At 41.2% G+C, this 21609-nt stretch overlaps 1 protein-coding gene across 1 annotated transcript; it reads left to right on the top strand.

Moving 5' to 3' along the window:
- Nucleotides 1-35: 35 nt before the first annotated feature.
- Nucleotides 36-20922, top strand: LOC106572417 (mitogen-activated protein kinase kinase kinase 7). Its single transcript, XM_082970341.1, has 15 exons — nucleotides 36-293; nucleotides 460-556; nucleotides 1765-1875; nucleotides 2118-2183; nucleotides 2394-2439; nucleotides 3014-3152; nucleotides 11597-11725; nucleotides 11891-12015; nucleotides 12232-12362; nucleotides 12572-12659; nucleotides 12831-12964; nucleotides 13039-13195; nucleotides 13373-13434; nucleotides 13687-13802; nucleotides 18756-20922. The coding sequence occupies exons 2-15, from the start codon at nucleotides 491-493 to the stop codon at nucleotides 18922-18924; spliced, it is 1539 nt and encodes a 512-aa protein (XP_082826467.1). The 5' UTR covers nucleotides 36-293; nucleotides 460-490; the 3' UTR covers nucleotides 18925-20922.
- Nucleotides 20923-21609: the final 687 nt, after the last annotated feature.

Genomic DNA, 21609 nt, shown 5'->3' with positions numbered 1-21609 from the left:
CGGCTTTTGCATAATATGAACCGTGTACTGTTCTTGAATGCACCCCAAGGCTGCGAACATTTCATTGCGCAAACCATGGAACAAACGGCATTTGTTTTGACTCTGACATGTTCAAACTCGTTCTAATTTGCTGTTCATGCCATTTGATTTTTCCACGTTGGATGTAACAAAACTTCATACATAATGATGATAAACAGCTTGTCCAAGTTTATCGCTTTTGATACAATGTAACTCTTCGTCCTGAGTGTTCGAAACAGCGGCTCGCCGGAGTGGACAGCTTCATACTTCCTGATGTATGTTTCAACAGCGAATGGAAATTATTATGGAGGGGTTGTGCAACCCAGTTTGTGGCATGAAATATCTAGGGCTTCAACATGACAGTAAATCCTGTGTCTAAATGACTGACTGGTCAGTTTAACGGCAGACAGTATGCTAATACAGTCTGTTGTTGTATTCTAGCTTGCTCTGCGGAATCCTTACAGCCTTCAAGATGCTTGAGACACCTCCTGGCTATCCCTTCGAAGAGATAGAATATGAGGACATAGAAGTTGAAGAGGTAAGTGTCGTATGATAGCCTTTTGTGAGGGGAAATTACAGTAACCTTGTTGAATAGAAGTTTAGTGTTGTGATCATCCATGTCACTTCTGTGCCAGTTTCAACTATGGAGCCAAGATAGGCTACCTCTTTCAAAACACCAGCATTATCAAATGATTTTTATAAACTGGGTGGTTCAAGCCCTGAATGCTGATTGGCTGTCAGCCATGGTATTTCAGACCTTATACCATGGGTATGACAAAACATGTATTTTTACTGCTCTAATTACGTTGGTAACCAGTTTATAATAGCAATACGGCACCTCGTGGGTTTGTGATATATGGCCAATACACCACGGCTAAGGGCTGTGTCCAGGCACTCCACGTTGCGTCGAGTTTAAGAACAGCCCTTAGCCGTGGTATATTAGCCATATACCATAATTCCTCTGGCCTTATTGCTTAAGTAGATTATACAGAAAATTATGAGACCGACCACCACTCAGCAACATGTCAGATTATAACCTAGGAGGGGACCTGTTGTCCAGGACTCACAGAAGGGACAGAAATGAAAACACAATTATTTATATATACACTATTTATATATTCCACCGCGCCTCCATCTTGGCACTACCCCACCATTGTAAAAAATATTTTGGAAGTTATAGAAATGCATTTATTAATGTCTTCATTTGTTTTTTCCATATTTATTCTATAACAGACACCTTAATGCATAGTTTCAAATTATATTATCTAAGCTAAACATTAAACAAAATATAAAAACATTTTCTTTAAAGTATAAAAAAATACAGTACCAGTCAAGTTTGGACAGCTACTCATTCCAGGGTTTTTCTTTATTTTTATAATTTTATACATTTTATACATCTTCAGTATTATTCTACAATGTAGGAAATAGTAAAAAATAAAATAAGAAAAACCCTTGAATGAGTAGGTGTGTCCAAACTTTTGACTGGTACTGTATATTTTTTACCTTAAACATTTAATTGATTAATTAATTAAACATTAACATTTAATACTGTAGAATTCCATTAATTCCTATGGATGACTGCTTCTTCTGGCAGCATCAAAGCCTATCATTGGCCAATACATAGCATCAGCAATCCAGGGTTTATATACATGATTGTGAAAACACAACATTTTCCTTGAAAGCATGTTACTAGACTAGAGCTGTTGTGTTTTATATGTGTGACATTTGTTTTTTGTGTTTCTCCAGGTTGTTGGCAGAGGGACATTTGGAGTTGTCTTCAAGGCCAAATGGAAAGGCAAAGATGTGGCCATCAAGACCATAGAGAGTGAATCTGAAAGGAAAGCTTTTGTAGTAGAGGTACAGGAACATCCTCTCCTTACCTGCTGTAAAGCATAGTTTTTCGTCTAACCCTGTTTTTTGGGTCTAGTCTATTGTTGAAATAAGTTTTGTTATCCCAATATAAAAATTCCCACTAACATTTATGGACTCTTTTGATATTAGGTAGCAGCAGTCAAATGATATCCAATTACAATGTAAATGAAGCAATACATGAATGTTAAGATGGTGAGTTCACTTATCCATGTCTCTTTTTCACCCAGCTCCGCCAGCTTTCTAGAGTAAATCACCCAAATATTGTCAAGCTCTATGGCTCATGTGATAATCCAGTAAGTACATTCAGGAGAGTTGTCGTCTTAGTATGATTTGCCTGGTGTTCAATTATATACTTTAGGCCCATGTGTAATTATTCATTTATTAGTTATTTATTATTCATTACTAGGCCTACAGATTTTCCTCTATATTGACACCACATTTGCAATCTCATACACTAAGTGTTTTTCCCTTTTTATCAAAATGATTGTAACATTCTCACACAGGTGTGTCTTGTTATGGAATATGCTGAGGGTGGCTCCTTATACAATGGTAAGAAATCAATTCAGTTTCATTTCAACAGTATTTTCTTTCATGTAATTTCTTACCTATTTCAATAAGTGTATTGTTCATACGTCTATTTGCCAACCATAGCTTGAATCCCTCATCTTAGTCGAAATGCAATTAACAGTGTATCAATCTCCCACTATATTTCTGTGTAGTTCCGTGTGGTGTCTTGTGCAAGTGATTCTTACTGTATGTTGTTGTTCAATCATGATCTTTGAGGGTCTGTGCCAGTTACCATGTTAATATTGTCTGTTCTGTGCGCCCCACCCGACTTTCTGTCTCTCTCTCTCTCTCTCTCTCTCTCTCTCTCTCTCTCTCTCTGTCTGTCTGTCTGTCTGTCTGTCTGTCTGTCTGTCTGTCTGTCTGTCTGTCTGTCTGTCTGTCTGTCTGTCTGTCTGTCTGTCTGTCTGTCTGTCTGTCTGTCTGTCTGTCTGTCTGTCTGTCTGTCTGTCTGTCTGTCTGTCTGTCTGTCTGTCTGTCTGTCTGTCTGTCTGTCTGTCTGTCTGTCTGTCTGTCTGTCTGTCTGTCTCCCTCTGTCTGTTGTCTGTCCCATTCCCAGTGCTGCATGGAGCTGAGCCTCTGCCCCAGTACAGTGCATCCCACGCTATGAGCTGGTGTCTGCAGTGTGCTCAGGGTGTATCCTATCTCCACGCCATGAAACCCAAGGCCCTCATTCACAGAGACCTCAAACCACCCAAGTATGGCCCTTTTGTTTGTGCTGTTGCTTAACTGCCTGTTTCAGGGTTGCAAAATTCCGGGAACTTTCCCAAATTTCCTCAGTTTTCCAGAAATCCTGGTGGGAAGATTCCTGGAATTACGAGGGAATAAGCAGAAAATTCAGGAGTCCTCCAAGCAGGATTTCTGGAAAACCAGGGAATTGTGGCAAAGTTACCATAATTTTGCAATCTGTTTACAGTACTTATAAAATGTGTGTGTGTGTGTATATATATATATATAACCTCAGTACCAGTCAAAAGCTTGGACACACCTACTCATTCAAGGGTTTTTCTATATTTTTATTAATTTCTACATTGTAGAATAATAGTGAAGACATCAAAATTATGAAATGACACATGGAATCTTGTAGTAACTAAAAAAGTGTTAAACAAATCAAAATATATTTTCTATTTGAGATTCTTCAAAGTAGCCACCCTTTGCCTTGATGACAGCTTTGCACACTTGGCATTCTCTAAACCAGCTTCATGAGGTAGTCACCTGGAATGCATTTCAATTAACAGGTGTGCCTGTTAAAAGTTAATTTGTGGAATTTATTTCCTTGATGTGTTTGAGACAATCAGTTGTGTTGTGACAAGGTAGGTTTGGTATACAAAAAATAGCCCTATTTGGTGAAATACTAAGTCCATTATGTCAAGAACAGCTCAAATAAACAAAGTCCATCATTACTTTAAGACATGAAGGTCAGTGAATTCAGAAAATTAAGAACTTTTAAAGTTTCTTCAAGTGCAGTTCCAAAAACCAACCATCAAACGCTATCATGAAACTGTCTCTCATGAAGACCGCCACAGGAAAAGAAGACCCAGAGCTACCTCTGCTGCAGAGGATAAGTTCATTAGAGTTAACTGAACCTCAGATTGCAGCCCAAATAAATGCTTCACAGAGTTCCAGTAACAGACACATCTCAACATCAACTGTTCAGAGGAGACTGTGTGAATCAGTCCTTCATGGTCAAATTGCTGCAAAGAAACCACAACTAAAGGACACTCATGACTTTCCTGTGCGGATCCGAAGGATCAGGTTACAGTGGGGCAGGTCTACAGAGCCCTCTTCTCTCCCACAGAGGGGGAGAGGGATGGAGTTGGGCAGTTTTATGACGGTCGTAAATAAACTCAGCAAAAAAAGAAATGTCATCTCACTGTCAACTGCGTTTATTTTCAGCAAACGTGTAAATATTTGTATGACCATAACAAGATTCAACAACTGAGACATGAACTGAACAAGTTCCACAGACATGTGACTAACAAAAATGGAATAATGTGTCCCTGAACAAAGGGGGAGTTAAAATAAAAAGTAACAGTCAGTATCTGGTGTGGCCACCAGTAATGCAGTGCATCTCCTCCTCATGGACTGCACCAGATTTGCCAGTTCTTGCTGTGAGATGTTACCCCACTCTTCCACCAAGGCACCTGCAAGTTCCCGGACATTTCTGGGGGATTGGCCCTAGCTCTCACGCTCCAATCCAGCAGGTCCCAGACATGCTCAATGGGATTGAGATCCGGGCTCTTCGCTGGCCATGGCAGAACACTGACATTCCTGTCTTGCAGGAAATCACGCACAGAACAAGCAGTATGGCTGGTGGCATTGACATGCTGGAGGGTCTTGTCAGGATGAGCCTGCAGGAAGGGTACCACATGAGGGAGGAGGATGTCTTCCCTGTAACGCATGCGTTGAGATTGCCTGCAATGACAACAAGCTCAGTCCGATGATGTTGTGACACACCGCCCCAGACCGTGACGGACCCTCCACCTCCAAATCGATCCCGTGCCAGAGTACAGGCCTCGGTGTAACGCTCATTCCTTCGACGATAAACACGAATCTGATCATCACCCCTGTTGAGACAAAAGCTTGACTCGTCAGTGAAGAGCACTTTTTGCCAGTCCTGTCTGGTCCAGCGACGGTAGTTTTGTGCCCATAGGTGACGTCTGGTGAGGACCTGCCTTACGACAGGCCTACAAGCCCTCTGTCCAGCCTCTCTCAGCCTATTGCGCACAGTCTGAGCACTGATGGAGGGATTGTGCATTCCTGGTGTAACTCGGGCAGTTGTTGTTGCCATCCTGTACCTGTCCCGCAGTTGTGATGTTCGGATGTACCGATACTGTGCAGGTGTTGTTACACGTGGTCGTCCACTGCGAGGACGATCAGCTGTCCGTCCTGTCTCCCTGTAGCGCTGTTTTAGGCATCTCACAGTACGGACATTGCAATTTATTGCCCTGGCCACATCTGCAGTCGTCATGCCTCCTTGCAGCATGCTTAAGACACGTTCACGCAGATGAGCAGGGACCCTGGGCATCTTTCTTTTGGTGTTTTTCAGAGTCAGTAGAAAGGCCTCTTTAGTGTCCTAACTTTTCATAACGGTGACCTTAATTGCCTACCGTCTGTAAGCTGTTAGTGTCTTAATGATCTTTCCACAGGTGCATGTTCATTAATTGTTTATGGTTCATTGAACAAGCATGGGAAACAGTGTTTAAACCCTTTACAGTGAAGTTATTTGTATTTTTACGAATTATCTTTGAAAGACAGGGTCCTGAAAAAGGGACATTTATTTTTTTGCTGAGGTTACCTTGCAGAATCTCTGCCTTTGGGCTCTGCAGGATTGAGGGGAAAGAACCCTTTTGTTACAAGGAGATTTCTCCCGCCAAACTACAACATCCGAATGTGGATAATGACACAATATTCCTAACAAAAATTATGTGGGAAACAGTTGGTGGGGCTCGAAACAATAATCATGTCAAATAAGTTGTTGTTTGTGATATCTTTAAGGATGGTATAACCAAATAACGGTAACTCTATAAATGTATATGTCCCAGTTATCAGATTTACATCTAAATGTTGTAGAACATATATGATTAAATATGAAACTATTTGTGAGAAGATGAAATGTGATTTTAGCCTTCTAAATGAGAGTTGTTGTTCATGTAAGGTTTTACCCAGTTAGTAACCACGCCCACGTGAGCACAGACCTTGTAGCACCGTTATGGAACCGCCCTCCACGGTAAAGGCATAAAAGAACCGCTAACAACATTTACATTCGACCGGAGAACGTGAGTACCATCCACATGTTGAAATGGTTGGAATCTCAACAGACCAGTATACGGACGGTAAGCCGGACGTGTAAAATGGTTAGACTACATTAGACCAGCGTGACCGACAGCGTAAGCTGAAAGGTACGAAATGGTTAGAAACTCGGAAACTTTCAATGGAGAACAAGAACATCTCTACCAGACCAGACAGCGTGAAGAGGTGACTACACTGCTGAAAAATGGTTTAAAACTAAAGACCAGCCAAAGTACAGCGCAAGCTGGATATGGCAAAATGGTTTGAAACTACAATACCAGAAAATGGTAAGACCCTCTGAAACTCAAAGAAGACTACACAGGAGCATTCAGTCTGCAGCTGTTTATGCAATGTTAGCCTAGGAAACTGGACTGAAGACGAGAGACAAAGAACAAATTTCTCTCACCACTATAGGTATCTCTAGGGCAGTCGTTGCCAAACTTTTTATGCGTACCCCCTCTAGCACCAGGGTCAGCGCACTCTCAAATGTTGTTTTTTGCCATCATCGTAAGCCTGTCACACACACGCACTATACGACACTATACACACACTATATGATTTATTAAACATAGGAATGAGTGTGAGTTTTTGTCTCAACCCGGCTCGTGGGAAGTGACAAAGAGCTCTTATAGGACCAGGGCACAAATAATAATATAATAATAATCAATAATTCTGCTCTTTATTTAGCCATCTTGCATATAAAACCTTATTTGTTCATCAAAAATTGTGAATAACTCACCACAGGTTAATGAGAAGGTTGTGCTTGAAAGGATGCACATAACTCTACAATGTTGGGTTGTATTGGAGAGAGTCTCAGTCTTAAATCATTTTCCACACACAGTTTGTGCCTGTATTTAGTTTTCATGCTAGTGAGGGCCGAGAATCCACTCTCACATAGGTACGTGGTTGTAAATGGCATCAGTGTCTTAACAGCGCAATTTGCCAAGGTAAGAAACTCTGAGCGCAGCCCTATCCAGATATCTGGCAGTGGATTCTGATTTAAATTCAATTTTCACAGAACCGCTTGTTGAAATTTCAATAAGGCTCTCTTGTTCAGATATCGGTAAGTGGACTGGAGGCAGGGCATGAAAGGGATAACGAATCCAGTTGTTTGTGTCATCCTTTTCGGGAAAGTACTTGCGTAATTGCGCACCCAGCTGACTCAGGTGCTTCACAATATCACATTTGACATTGTCCGTAAGCTTGAGTTCATTTGCAAGCAAAAAAGCATACAATGATGGAAAGACCTGTGTGTTGTCCTTGTTAATGCAGACAGAAAAGAGCTCCAACTTCTTAATCATAGCCTCAATTTTGTCCCGCACATTGAATATAGTTGTGGAGAGTCCCTGTAATCCTAAACTCAGCAAAAAAAGAATTGATAACCAGCACATTTCACATTTCTGCCCCTTGATAACCAGCACATTTCTGTATGTTGTAAAAGCATTTCATGGTTGCTGCCCATATCATTGCATAAATGCAGAAAATACATGAGAGTTCAGGGGCCTTGCTTTAACAAAGTTAACCATTTTCACTGTAGTGTCCAAAACGTCTTTCAAGCTGTCAGGCATTCCCTTGGCAGCAAGAGCCTCTCGGTGGATGCTGCAGTGTACCCAAGTGGCGTCGGGAGCAACTGCTTGCATGCGCGTTACCACTACACTATGTCTCCCTGTCATGGCTTTTGTACCATCAGTACAGATACCAACACATCTTGACCACCAAAGTCCATTTGATATCACAAAGATGCCCAGTACTTTAAAAATATCCTCTCATGTTGTTCTGGTTTTCAGTGGTTTGCAGAAGAGGGTGTCTTCCTTAATTGACCCCCCATAAACATAACGGACATTTACCAGGAGCTGTGCCAGGTCCGCCACTTCTGTTGACTCATCCAGCTGTAATGCGTATAATTCACTGGCTTGAATGCGAAGCAGTAATTGTTTCAAAACATCTCCTGCAATGTCACTGATGCGTTGTGAAACAGTGTTGTTTGATGAAGATATTGTCTGTATAGTTTTTTTGGCCTTTTCCCCCAGCATTGACCCAGCCATATCCGTGGAAGCAGGAAGAATTAAGTCCTCTACAATAGTATGGGGCTTGCCTGTCCTAGCCACTCGGTTAATGGGGTGGCAGGTAGCCTAGTGGTTAGAGCATTGGGCCAGTAACCTAAATGTTGCTAGATCGAATCCCCGAGCTGACAAGGTAAAAATCTGTTGTTCTGCCCCAGAACAAGGCAGTTATCCCACTGTTAACTGACTTGCCTAGTTAAATTTCAAAAATCTATACAAAAATGGTATCTGTTGCTTTGCGACTACTCGAAAGTCGTCTTTATTCTCACTCAAACTCCCGTGGCTTATTTTTTAAAATTGTCATGTTTCGTTTCTAAATGTCTGTGCAAGAGTGAAGATTTCCCACGAGAGAGTAACGGTTAATGTGATTGGATGTTAATTATTTGAATAGGCTACCTATATTTGACATTGTGTTGTTATTTCGCTGAACACTATATAGTTTAATTTGATTTTTGCCAGTGAAACGAGGCTACTCAGGAGAGAGAAAAAACTCACCCAAATGTATAGCCCCATTGGAAAATATAAATATACTGTTTGAAAATGTGAAGGAAAAAAAAGAAATAATAATACAAAAACAAATGTGAATCACATTTTAATTTGGCCAACGCCCGACGGCATTGCACGTACCCCAGTTTGGGAATACCTGCTCTAGGGTATCTATTCTAAACAAACAGAGTGTTGAATAAGGCCCGCTGAACACCCCGTGGTACACATCTGAAAGATGCGTTCCATCAGACACTCAGAGACCAACCTACTACAACTACAAAGGACATGGTGACCTCTGGTGGACAACCAGAGACTTACACAACCAGAGACTATCTGATGAATTACTCTCCACAGACTGATCGAGTGATTTCACCAGAGTGAGACGACAAAGACATACAAGCGTAAATATGTACTTTGTATTTCTAAATCCGAATGAGCGGTTGTTAGGGTGTTAAATATCCATGTTTACAATGACCATATTATTCAACTGTATGTACGATAGTTGAATTCCTTTGTCTCTCCTCCTCCCGCTCTTTCATTCCCCGTCCCCTTTCATTGGGGTGGCAGGTAGCCTAGTGGTTAGAGCGTTGGGCCAGTAGCCGAAAGGTTGTTGGATCAAATCCCCGAGCTAACAAGGTAAAAATCTGTCGTTCTGCTCCTGAACAAGGTAGTTAACCCACTGTTCCCCTGTTGGCTGTCATTTTAAATAAGAATTTGTTTTTAACTGACTTGCCTAGTTTAAAAAAGGTTAAATAAAAAATGATAAATTGTGTAACCAGCCATCATATCGGGTTAGTCCATCGGGACATTTCATTGCATCATGTTAGTAACCAATGTATAATCTATCCTGTGTGTGTGTTTATGTAATCCTGTGTTATTTATTTAGTTAGTAAATAAATAATTAAGCCAATTTGTGTATCGCTGACTGATTCATCCTGGAGACTAGCGTTGGTGCAGATTTGAAGTCAACGACGTTCAGAATGAGACTGGTAATAATGATAATTAAATTACATCTGTAGAGTTAATTTTGGAAACGGTAATTCATTAAACAAACTTTTTCCGTGGTTACCCAAGATTGCTAATGAGTTAATTGTTGCATGATTAGTTTAATCACCATAATAATTAAACATAGTTAAATAATTTGATAAAATAATCGTCATCGCATTGATGGTACCAACATCATGACAACACCAATAAGAAGAAGAGACATGCTTTGGCCAAGAAATATTTGACTGGTGGAAATCTGTCCTTTGGTCTAAATGTGAGATTTTTGGTTCCAACCGCCATGTCTTTGTGAGACACAGAGTAGGTGAACGGATGATCTTTGCATGTGTGGTTCCCACTGTGAAGCATGGTGGAGGAGCTGTGACGGTGTGGGGGTGCTTTGCTGGTGATACTGTCAGTGATATATTTAGAATTCAAGGCACACTTAACCAGCATGGCTACCACAGCATTCTGCAGCGATACGCCATCCCATCTGGTTTGCACTTAGTGGGGCTGTCATTTGTTTTTCAACAGGACAATGACCCAACACACTTCCAGGCTGTGTAAGGGCTATTTGACCAAGAAGGGGAGTGATGAGGGTTGCATCAGCTGACCTGGCCTCCACAATCACCCAACCTCAACCCAATTGAGATGGTTTGGGATGAGTTGGACCGCAGAGTGAAGGAACAGCAGCCAACAAGTGCTCACCATATGTGGGAACTCCTTCAAGACTGTTGGAAAAGCATTCCAGGTGAAGCTGGTTGAGAGAATGCCAAGAGTGTGCATAGCTGTTATCAAGGCAAAGGGTGGCTACTTTGAAGAATCTAAAATATAAAATATATTTTGATTTGTTTAACACATTTTTTGGTTACTACATGTTGATGTCTTCACTATTATTCTACAATGTAGAAAATAGTAAAAATAAAGAAAAACCCTTGAATAAGTACCTGTGTCCAAACTTTTGAATGGTACTGTATATTTAATCCTGAAGAGTCTATTAACACATCTAAGTAACATTTAAAAAAATCCCATCAGAATCCTTCAGTTTAAGCTAGAGATATCAGTTTTTTTGCATAGGCTGCGTCTCAATCCACTGCATCCGCCAATGTCAGCCTTCTGCATCTGGGGTGGAAAGTGGCCGAGCTACAGCTGTGTTTTTCAGATCATGAGACATCCCGAAAATCGGTAGTCTCACTAAAATGTCAGTAGCGTCCGAAATGTCTATAGCGTCAAACTATTATGACCACTCTATGGAAAGGGGAGACTCTCATTGCTCTATGACCCCCACAAGTGTCACTGGACTCATCTGAAGTCAGTAACGCTGATGTGCCAACTTCTGTCTGTAGCGTCTGAACCATTTGCGCTACAAACTAATATGACCCCACTATGGAAAGGAGAGACTCACGTTTGCTCTATGACCCCCGCAAGTGTCATGGTACTCGTCTGAAGGTAACCCATACAAACAAATGGAGGTAGTTTTGTGCCAACAAAAATAAGGGGTTAAATATGTGTCGAAAAAAAACTAAAATATTTTCTGAGCTTTCTTATATATCCTAGATATAGGACAGACACTTCAAAACCTTACTGCTTATGATTTATTTGTTTGACAGTCTTTTTTTATTTCTGTGTTATTCAGTGTGTTTCTATGGGCTGTAGTAGTAGTGGTAGTGGTAGTAGTAAAGGCAAAATTCAAAATCAAATAGCTAAATGATCCATGTTAAGACCACCTTCGTAAAACAATTCCCCCCAACAGCTTAGACTTCTAGAGGTTAATGAGGTTGTACTCTCTGAACCTAAACCATAGCAATGTGTTTCAGTCTGCTACTTGTACAGGGTGGCACAGTGTTGAAGATCTGCGACTTTGGGACAGCCTGTGACATCCAGACACACATGACCAACAGCAAAGGAAGTGCAGCCTGGATGGCACCAGAAGTGTTTGAAGGCAAGTAACCTTTAGCAAGGGGTTTTCCTCCTTTCATTCAAAAGCAGAAGACCAAAATGGACCAAGCACTAAGTCTCTCTGTTTCGCCAATAGAACAATCTATGATCTCACTCTAACCTGTATTCCTTCACTCACCTGTATCTCTCTGTGACTCTTGTTGTCCAGGCAGTAACTACAGTGAGAAGTGTGATGTGTTCAGCTGGGGCATCATCCTGTGGGAGGGGATCACTCGTAGAAAGCCCTTTGACGAGATTGGAGGATCGGCCTTCTGCATCATGTGGGCCGTGCACAGAGGTAAGAGGTTACCGAGCCATAGACACTTAGTGTAGTTACATACACACAGAGGAATAAAACCGAAACCGCAAAATGTCTGTGTAGTGAAGTGGAATATAAGTTTGAAAGAAAATCTTACCTAGTTGTTAGATGAAGGAAAGAAGATGAGTAGAGGAAGACACTTTAGGCTATTGATATTCCCCCAGTGACATGCCATTCTCTTGTATGGGTTATCAGGGACCCGGCCCCCCATGATAAAGGACCTCCCGGAACCCATTGAGAATCTGATGACACACTGCTGGGACAAAGACCCTGCCCAGAGGCCCTCCATGGAGGAGGTCAGGAACACCATGGCAAGCCTCATGAAGGTACAGTACTGGAAAACCCCACAGACCCAGGGTCAGAACTTCACATTCACAGCACTAATAATAACCCATAGATGTTAGTAAAAACCTGCAATTTAACAACTTATTTCTTAGTTATTATCAAATGGTGTCTGTTCCACAGTTTATGGGAGTTTGATTTTAGATCTGCGATTCCTGTTAGCATTGTGTACTCTTCCTCCATGTGTATGCAGTACTTCCCAGGGTCTGATGAGCCTCTCCAGTACCCTCACCAGTGTCCAGGCAACAGTAGGAGTGGCTCATCCTCAGCCACAAGCACAGGCCAGTCCCATAGATTTAAAAACAGTTGTTGACAAGTATCACTTTACATTGTACTAACATTGTGCTATGTAGTAATTGCTTTCAAAATGCATATTCATGAAATTCAGAAGATTCTGTTATTGCAGAAGTTTCTGTAAAAACAGATTGAAAACGCCATCGTCTCTTCTGTAGGTTCCTATGCAGACAACACTATCAACAGCTACCGAACTGAAAGCAACATGGAACACAGAACAAACTGTCAAGGGAGAGATGACACCCTGAAAAGCATTGAAGCTAGATTTCCACTTCAGTTCAAACCATCAAAGGTGATGCAGATATAGTTGGAGTATTAAGTTATCTCATCCATACCAATGTTCATGCTGTTCATGTTCCTTCTCAGGGGGGAACATTACGCTCCAGCCTGCCCTCGTCCAGAAGGGCTAGTGTGGAGAGCCTGCCTGATCGTGAGCATACCCAGAGTCCTGCCCCCACTGAGATCAAAGGGCAATGTGCTGGCCAATCGGGGCCAGAGCTGAGGGTGCCTATCAGTCCCACAGGTATGGGCCCTATTTAGTTTTGGTTGTCGTAATAGAGCCAGCTTACAAAAGATGTTATATGAACGGAATCTACTGTATGTCTGACACAATATGTCACTGCAGTGTTCACCAGGGGGCAGTACCGTACAACATACAGTTAACATGTCATACTTACCAGTACGTTTTCTATGTCTTCAGATATGAATGGTTTGGACAGCTCCATCCCCATGGCTTATCTGACACTGGATCACCAGCTGCAGGTACTGCAGGAATGGGGAGTTCTTTCTCCATTCATCTTCAATGCTGACTGATACTAAATCCTATTGATGCTGATAACCAACCAGTCACATTTGACACACTATCTAAAAGCTTACTTACTTCCTTTTTGGGGATTTTATGTGTCCTCTACTTGAAATAGGAAATATGTTAAAGAAGTTAAGAAATGTACAATAAGAACAATGTGATAAATTGTAAGTGCATGACGGTGATGTGTGTTTCTGGGTTGTGTTTAGCCCCTGGCCCCATTCTCTAACTCCAAAGAGTCCATGGCTGTGTTTGAGCAGCACTGCAGAATGGCCCAGGAGTACCTTAAAGTGCAGACTGAAATCGCCCTTCTCACCCAAAGAAAGTATGTCACATATTACCATATATACAGTGCCTTCAGAAAGTATTCATACCGCTTGACTTATTCATTTTGTTGTCGAACAGCCTGAATTCAAAATCGATTAAATAGCTTTTTTTTCTCACCCTCTACACACAATACCCCATAATCACAAAGTAAAAAACATGTTTTTTTCATTTTAGCAAATTTAAAAGAAAGTAAAATACAGAAATATATATTTTTTACATACAGTACCAGTCAAAGGTTTGGACACACCTACTCATTCCAGGGTTTTTCTTTATTTGACTACCTCATGAAGCTGGTTGAGAGAATGCCAAGAGTGTGCAAAGCTCATCAAGGAAAAGTGTGGCTACTATGAAAAATCTCAAATATATTTTGATTTGTTAACACTTTTTGGCTTACTAAATGATTCCATATGTGTTATTTCATAGTTTTGATGTCTTCACTATTATTCTACAATGTAGAAAATAGTAAAAATAAAGAAAAACCCTAGAATAAGTAGGTTTGTCCAAACTTTAGACTGGTACTGTAAATATTCACATCCCTGAGTTAATACTTTTTTTTGTAGAAGCACCTTTGTAGGAAATTTACAGCTTTGAGTCATCTTGGGTATGTCTGTATCAGCTTTGTACATCTGAATTTGGGGACTTTCTCCTATTCTTCCTTGCAGATGTTCTCAAGATCTTTTCAATTATATAGGGAGTGGCAGTGAACAGCAATCTTCAAGCCATTCCACAGATTTTCTATGGGATTCAAGTCTGGGCTTTGGCTAGGCAACTCAAGGACTTTCATATCTTTTGCGGAAGCCATTACAGTGTTGCTTTGGCTGTATGCTTAGGGTCATTGTCCTGTTGGAACGTAAATCGTCGCCCCAGTATAAAGTTGCTTGCACTTTGAAGCAGGTCCTTATCCAAGTATATGCCTGTATTTGGCTCCATTCATTGTTCCCTCTATCCTTACCCGTCTTCCATTTCCTGCCACTGAAAAGCATCCCCATAGCATGATGTTGCCACCGCCATGCTTCCCAGTAGGGAGACTGGTCAAGAGCTGTGGCTGTTTTTCTCCAGACATAGTGCTTTGCATTCAGGCCAAATTGTACAATTCGTGTCTCATCAGACCACATCATCTTTTGCCTGATAATCTCAGAGTCTTTCAAGGGCCTTTTTGCAAACTCCAGGTGTGCTGTCATGTGCCTTTTTCTCAGGAGTGGCTTCCGTCTGGCCACTCTCCCATAAACCCCAGATTGGTGCTGTAGAGACTTTTCTTCTGGCAGGTTCTCCCATCTTAGCCAGTGGTCATTGGGTTCTTGCTCACCTCCCTGACTGAACTCCTTCTGCTAGCTCTAGGCAGAGTCTGGGTAGTTCCATATTTTTTCAAAGAACACCATTGTGTTCTTGGAAACTCTAGAAATCGTTTGCACCTGACCTCAATTTGGAGTGTCATAGAAAAGGGGTGGTAAATACTTATGTATATGAGTTATTTCTGTATTTCATTTTCAATACATTTGCAAACATTTCTAAAAACATGTTTTCACTTTGTCATTATGGGGTATTGTGTATAGATGGGTGAGAAAAAAATCTGTTGAATCCATTTTTGATTGCCCCCCATCTATCTTCAGAGCTCGTGCTGCTAGGTGACCTAAACTGGGACATGCTTAACACCCCAGCCATCCTACAATCTAAGCTTGATGCCCTCAATCTCACACAAATTATCAATGAACCTACCAGGTACAACCCCAAGTCTGTAAACACGGGCACCCTCATAGATATCATCCTAACCAACTTGCCCGCCAAATACACCTCTGCTGTTTTCAACTAAGATCTCTGCGATCACTGCGTCATTGTCTGCATCCGTAATGGGTCTGCGGTCAAACGACCACCCCTCATCACTGTCAAACGCGCCCTAAAACACTTCAGCGAGCAGGCCTTTCTAATCGACCTGGCCGGGGTATCCTGGAATGATATTGACTTCATCCTGTCAGTAGAGGATGTCTGGTTATTCTTTAAAAGTGCCTTCCTCACCATCTTAAATAAGCATGCTCCATTAAAAAAAAATGTAGAACCAGGAACAGATATAGCTCTTGGTTCACTCCAAACCTGACTGCCCTTGACCAGCACAAAACCATCCTGTGGCGAACTGCATTATGCAACTTTTCAGGGAAGTTAGGAACCAATAGGGAAGCTAAGGCTAGCTTTTTCAAACAGAATTTTGCAACCTGTAGCACAAACTCAAAGAAGTTCTGGGACACGGTAAAGTCCATGGAGAATAAGAGCACCTCCTCCCAGCTGCCCACTGCACTGAGCCTAGGAAACACTGTCACTACCCAGCACCCCCCACAGCAACTCGCCCAAGCCTCCACCATTTCTCCTTCAGCCAAATCCAGATAGCTGATGTTCTGAAAGAGCTGCAAAATCTGGACCCCTACAAATCAACCGGGCTAGACAATCTGGACCCTCTCTTTCTAAAATTATCTGCCGAAATTGTTGCAACCCCTATTACTAGCCTGTTCAACCTCTTTCATATCATCTGAGATTCCCAAAGATTGGAAAGCTGCCGCGATCATCCCCCTCTTCCAAGGGGGAGACACTATAGACCCAAACTGCTACAGACCTATATCTATCCTACCCTACCTTTCTAAGGTCTTCGAAAGCCAAGTTAACAAACAGATTACCGACAATTTCGATATCCCACCGTACTTTCTCCGCTATGCAATCTGGTTTCAGAGCTGGTCATGGGTGCACCTCAGCCACGCTCAAGGTCCTAAATGGTATCATAACCGCCATCGATAAGAGACATTACTGTGCAGCCGTATTCATTGACCTGGCCAAGGCTTTCGACTCTGTCAATCACCACATTCTTATCAGCAAACTAAACAGCCTTGGTTTCTCAAATGACTGCCTTGCCTGGTTCACCAACTACTTCTCTGATAGAGTTCATTGTGTCAAATCGGAGGGCCTGTTGTCTGGACCTCTGACAGTCTCTATGGGGGTGCCACAGGGTTCAATTCTCGGCCCGACTCTCTTCTCTGTATACATCAATGATGTCGCTCTTGCTGCTGGTGATTCTCTGATCCACCTCTACGCAGATGACACCATTCTGTATTCTTCTGGCCCTTCTTTGGATACTGTGTTAACTAACCTCCAGACGAGCTTCAATGCCATACAACTCTCCTTCCGTTGCCTTCAACTGCTCTTAAATGCAAGTAAAACTAAATGCATGCTCTTCAACCGATCGCTGCCTGTACCTGCCTGCCCGTCCAGCATCACTACTCTGGACAGTTCAGACTTAGAATATGTGGACAACTACAAATACCTAGGTGTCTGGTTAGAGTGTAAACTAAATCTAGAGTGTAAATTAAATCTAGAATCGGCTTCCTATTTCACAACAAAGCATCGTTCACTCATGCTGCCAAACATACCCTCGTAAAACTGACCATCCTACCTATCCTCGACTTCGGCGATGTCATTTACAAAATAGCCTCCAACACTCTACTCAACAAATTGGATGCAGTCTATCACAGTGCCATCCGTTTTGTCACCAAAGCCCCATATACTACCCACCATTGCTGGTCCTTGCTTCATACTCGTCGCCAAACCCACTGGCTCCAGGTCATCTACAAGTATCTGCTAGGTAAAGCCCCGCCTTATCTCAGCTCACTGGTCACCATAGCAGCACCCACCCGTAGCACTCGCTCCAGCAGATATATCTCACTAGTCACCCCCAAAGCCAATTCCTACTTTGGCCACCTTTCCTTACAGTTCTCTGCTGCCAATGACTGGAACGAACTGCAAAAATCACTGAAGCTGGAGACTCATATCTCCCTCACTAGCTTTAAGCACCAGCTGTCAGAGCAGCTCACAGATCAATGCACCTGTACATAGCCCATCTGTAATATAGCCGATCCAACTACCTCATCCCCATACTGTATTTATTTATTTATCTTGCTCCTTTTCCCCCCAGTATCTCTACTTTATGAAAATGTATATTTGTGTAATTCTCAAAACTTTTGGCCACAACTGTACAGTACATCTTATAGTATCTAGTATCTCTACTTGCACATTCATCTTCTGCACATCTATCACTCCAGTGTTTAATTGGTATATTGTAATTACTTCGCCACCATGGCCTATTTATTGCCTTACCTCCCTTATCTTACCTCATTTGCACACACTGTATATAGACCTTTTCTACTTTTGTTTGTTCCATGTGTAACTCTGTGTTGTTGTATGTGTTGAACTGCTTTGCTTTATCTTGGCCAGGTCGCAGTTGTAAATGAGAACTTGTTCTCAACTAGCCTACCTGGTTAAATAAAGGTGAAATAAATAAATACAAATTTTGAATTCAGGCTGTAACACAACAAAATGTGGAATATGTCAAGGAGTATAAATACTTTCTGAAGGCACGGTATATATTCACAGTCACTTAAGTCACATTATTTATGTATATTAATTATAGGTATTTAGTTCTTAGTAGTTGTAGCAGTAGTTTTTATTAGTTTTAGGCCTATTAGTAGTTAACAACTTTTTATAGTGTAAATGTAAGTTTCTGTTTTTTATTATTATTATTTAATTGTTATTATTATTAAACAGTAATTGCATATTATTCTTGGAACAGTTTTTTTGGGGGGGGGTACTCTTGAAAAAGAGATGGTGCATCTCGAGATTTCATCCTGCACAATTTCAAATAAATAAATATTTATCCAGCATTCCCTATGCTTTGAGAGAAGATGTTCATCCAATTTGCAGACACTGTACCTCAGATGGCACTGTTCTCTTGTGTGACTAATGACTTACTGGTTTACTTGTTGTATCTGTTGTGATACCAGTTACTCTTAATAACATGAGTAAATTCATTAGAATTAGTATTTTACTGTGTAGTCATTTATTGTACAGTTACAGTGAATATAGGCTACCTAAACGCTAAACATGTTCTCTCTCCCTTTGTGGTGGTGATGTGTAGGAAGGAGCTGATCTCTGAGCTGCACCAGGATGAGAGGCAGCAGCAGAACACGTCCCGTCTGATTCAGGAACACACCAAACTGTTGGACGAGAACAAGAGTCTCTCCACCTACTTCCACATTTGTAAGAACAAGCTGGAGCGGATCCAGAGTCAGCAACAGACGAGTTAGAATGCCTCCTGGTGTGTGCCTGTTGCCCTAGAACTGTCCTCAGATCAGCAGCAGCCGAAGACACTGTCTGTCAAGTGGCCATTTTGTGATGTCTCTTCTGTTGACCCTCAGCGGTTTTGGGATCGGCTGCAGCCAAATATGCCTACCATATTTGTAATGAATGCTTTATATTACTCATCAACTGTTTTCGGATGAGCAGCTAAAGAGACTGGCCGTTTGTTAACACTTCCCTGTTGCTCTTAAACTGTTCTTGGATCATTGGCCAAAGAGGAAAGCCATACTATTATGAATGTTTTGTAGATCCTCAACTGATCCACAGTCAGCAGCAGACTGCACACAGCAGGTCTCCCCTCAGGTCCTTGCTCCCCAATGCGCTGTACAGTTAAGATACTCTGCCGCGTTCAGTACAACAATAATATTGTGCAAGATGTCTCATTAACAGCTCAGTTCATTTGCACGCATGTCTCGCAAAGACGTTATTCTATTCTGCTAGACGAACAGTGGACTCGTTGAACAAGGGAAGCCTGGAGGCCCTGTAACATCTTCTACTGTAGCTGTTGACATCCAAAATAAAATGCGGTTTCCTCTAGAGATTGATCTTTGGTCAGTTTTGTATTCCCCTCCCCAATGTTTAAAGTTAGGATTTGAGGAGGACAAGCTGATCCTAGATCTGTGCCTAAGTTTAATTTCTGCTCTTAGTGTGACATCCAGGAAGTATCAGAGTGTTGTTGGTGTTGTTAAGTTGGATGACTTGCAGTAACACCTCAGACGACTTGAGGTGTTTCCTGTCTTGTGGCAGATGTCTGTCCCCTCCCCAGGGCTGTTGTAGAGGTGCTAGTATTGAAAGAAGTGGCTCAGCTTGTTGTTCTTCTCTGGCTCTGACCTCTCTGTGACACTAGCTTTGTATGGAGATGACTAAGATGTACACAAAAGGCTGTCATTTCATATATATTTGCGTCTTTTTACATTTCTATGGCATTCTTATATCTTTTCCCCTTTTCATATGCACTGGCTCATTGAGAAGTAATTATTACTATTTTAAATGAATCTTAATTTTTATGATTTTTATATAGCCTATACTTTTCCATGTTCGGTGAATCAGTAAAGTTTTACATTTGTTTTGAGATCTTTCTCAATCTTTCTGCCTTGGAGGTTTTAGATATTTTTTTTCTCATTCTCTAAATTTAGAATGCCACAACCACTAAATATTAGTTTTTATATTTTGTTAATTTAGTCAATTATTTCACTTTTGTATTCATGTGCTGGTTGTGGACTAAGAGTTTGGTCTTGTTCTAGCACTTCCACCAATGTGTTATACACTTTTGTTCGCTTTATTTGCCCTCTGTGTGCGCATGTTCACAAGTTGCCTTAGGCTATATCTCACGTTCTGTACTGTATTTTTAAAAATAGCATTTTGACTTGCAAAACCAGATGTCGTCAATGCACTTTTGAACGTACAGTGAGCTCAAAAAGTATTGGGACATTGACACATTTGTTGTTGTTTTGGCTCTATACTCCAGCGCTTTGGATTTTAAATGATACAATGACTATGAGATTAAAGTGCAGACTGTCAGCTTTCATTTGAGGGTATTTATTTATTTTCATATCAGGAGAACCGTTTAGAAATTACATCAATTTTTGTACATAGTGCATAGTTATTTTGTGCCCAATAGAACTGTAAATGGGGGGGACTATGTACAAAAAGTGCTGTAATTTCTAAACGGTTCACCGTATATGGATGAAATTACCCTCAAATTAAAGATGTCACTGTCCCAATACATTTGGAGCTCACGGTATATCTAAGGATTTCAAAAGTACTCAAATAAAAGGTAATGCACACAAGAAAAGGCTATTTTTTACATTATTTGTATAAAGGACATCGCTAATATAAAGTTACCCTAGCATATCTTTTTTATTTAATTTGCACTTTGTGTGTCACTCAGTGTATCTGAAATGCCTGTATACCTAAGTGCATAAAACAGTTCCTAATATCTACGATTTCAATGGTTTTGGTATATTCTGTATATTCTGTAGAATAATATCTGCACAAATGTCCTTTATTTCAATTGACTTGTCCCTTTTTTTAAACCACTTGGTGACACCCGTGAGCACTGTTTTAATCTCCTTTATTTCAGTTTTGTGCTCTGTCATGCGCTTGATGCATAACAAAACATTTTGGTAGCCCCTGTTCACATGTGTGCTTATCAAAACTACTGAGTAAAGTTATGAACTCCTTTAAAGCTACACGGAACACAAATATAAACGCAACAATTTCAAAGATTTGACTGAGTTACAGTTCATATAAGGAACTAGTCAATTGAAATAAATTCATTAGGCCCTAATCTATGGATTTCACATGATTGGGAATACAGATATGCATCTGTTGGTCACAGATACCTTAAAAAAAAAGTAGGGGTGTGGATCAGAAAACCAGTCAGTATCTGGTGTGACCACCATTTCCCTCATGCAGTGCGACACATCTCCTTCGCATAGAGTTGATCAGGCTGTTGATTGTGGCCTGTGGACTGTTGTCCCACTCCTCTTCAATGGCTGTGCGAAGTTGCTGGATATTGTCAGGAACTGGAACAAGCTGTCGTACACGTCGATCCAGAGCATCCCAAACATCCTCAATGGGTGACATGTCTGGTCAGTATAGAAGAACTGGGACATTTTCAGCTTGCAGGA

The sequence above is a fragment of the Salmo salar genome, chromosome 01 (assembly GCF_965601325.2).
Source record: "Salmo salar chromosome 01, fSalSal1, whole genome shotgun sequence".
In the NCBI taxonomy this organism is placed as follows: domain Eukaryota; kingdom Metazoa; phylum Chordata; class Actinopteri; order Salmoniformes; family Salmonidae; genus Salmo; species Salmo salar.
The sequence above is the reverse complement of the archived record's forward strand: the minus strand, read 5'-3'. Positions and strand labels throughout refer to the sequence as shown.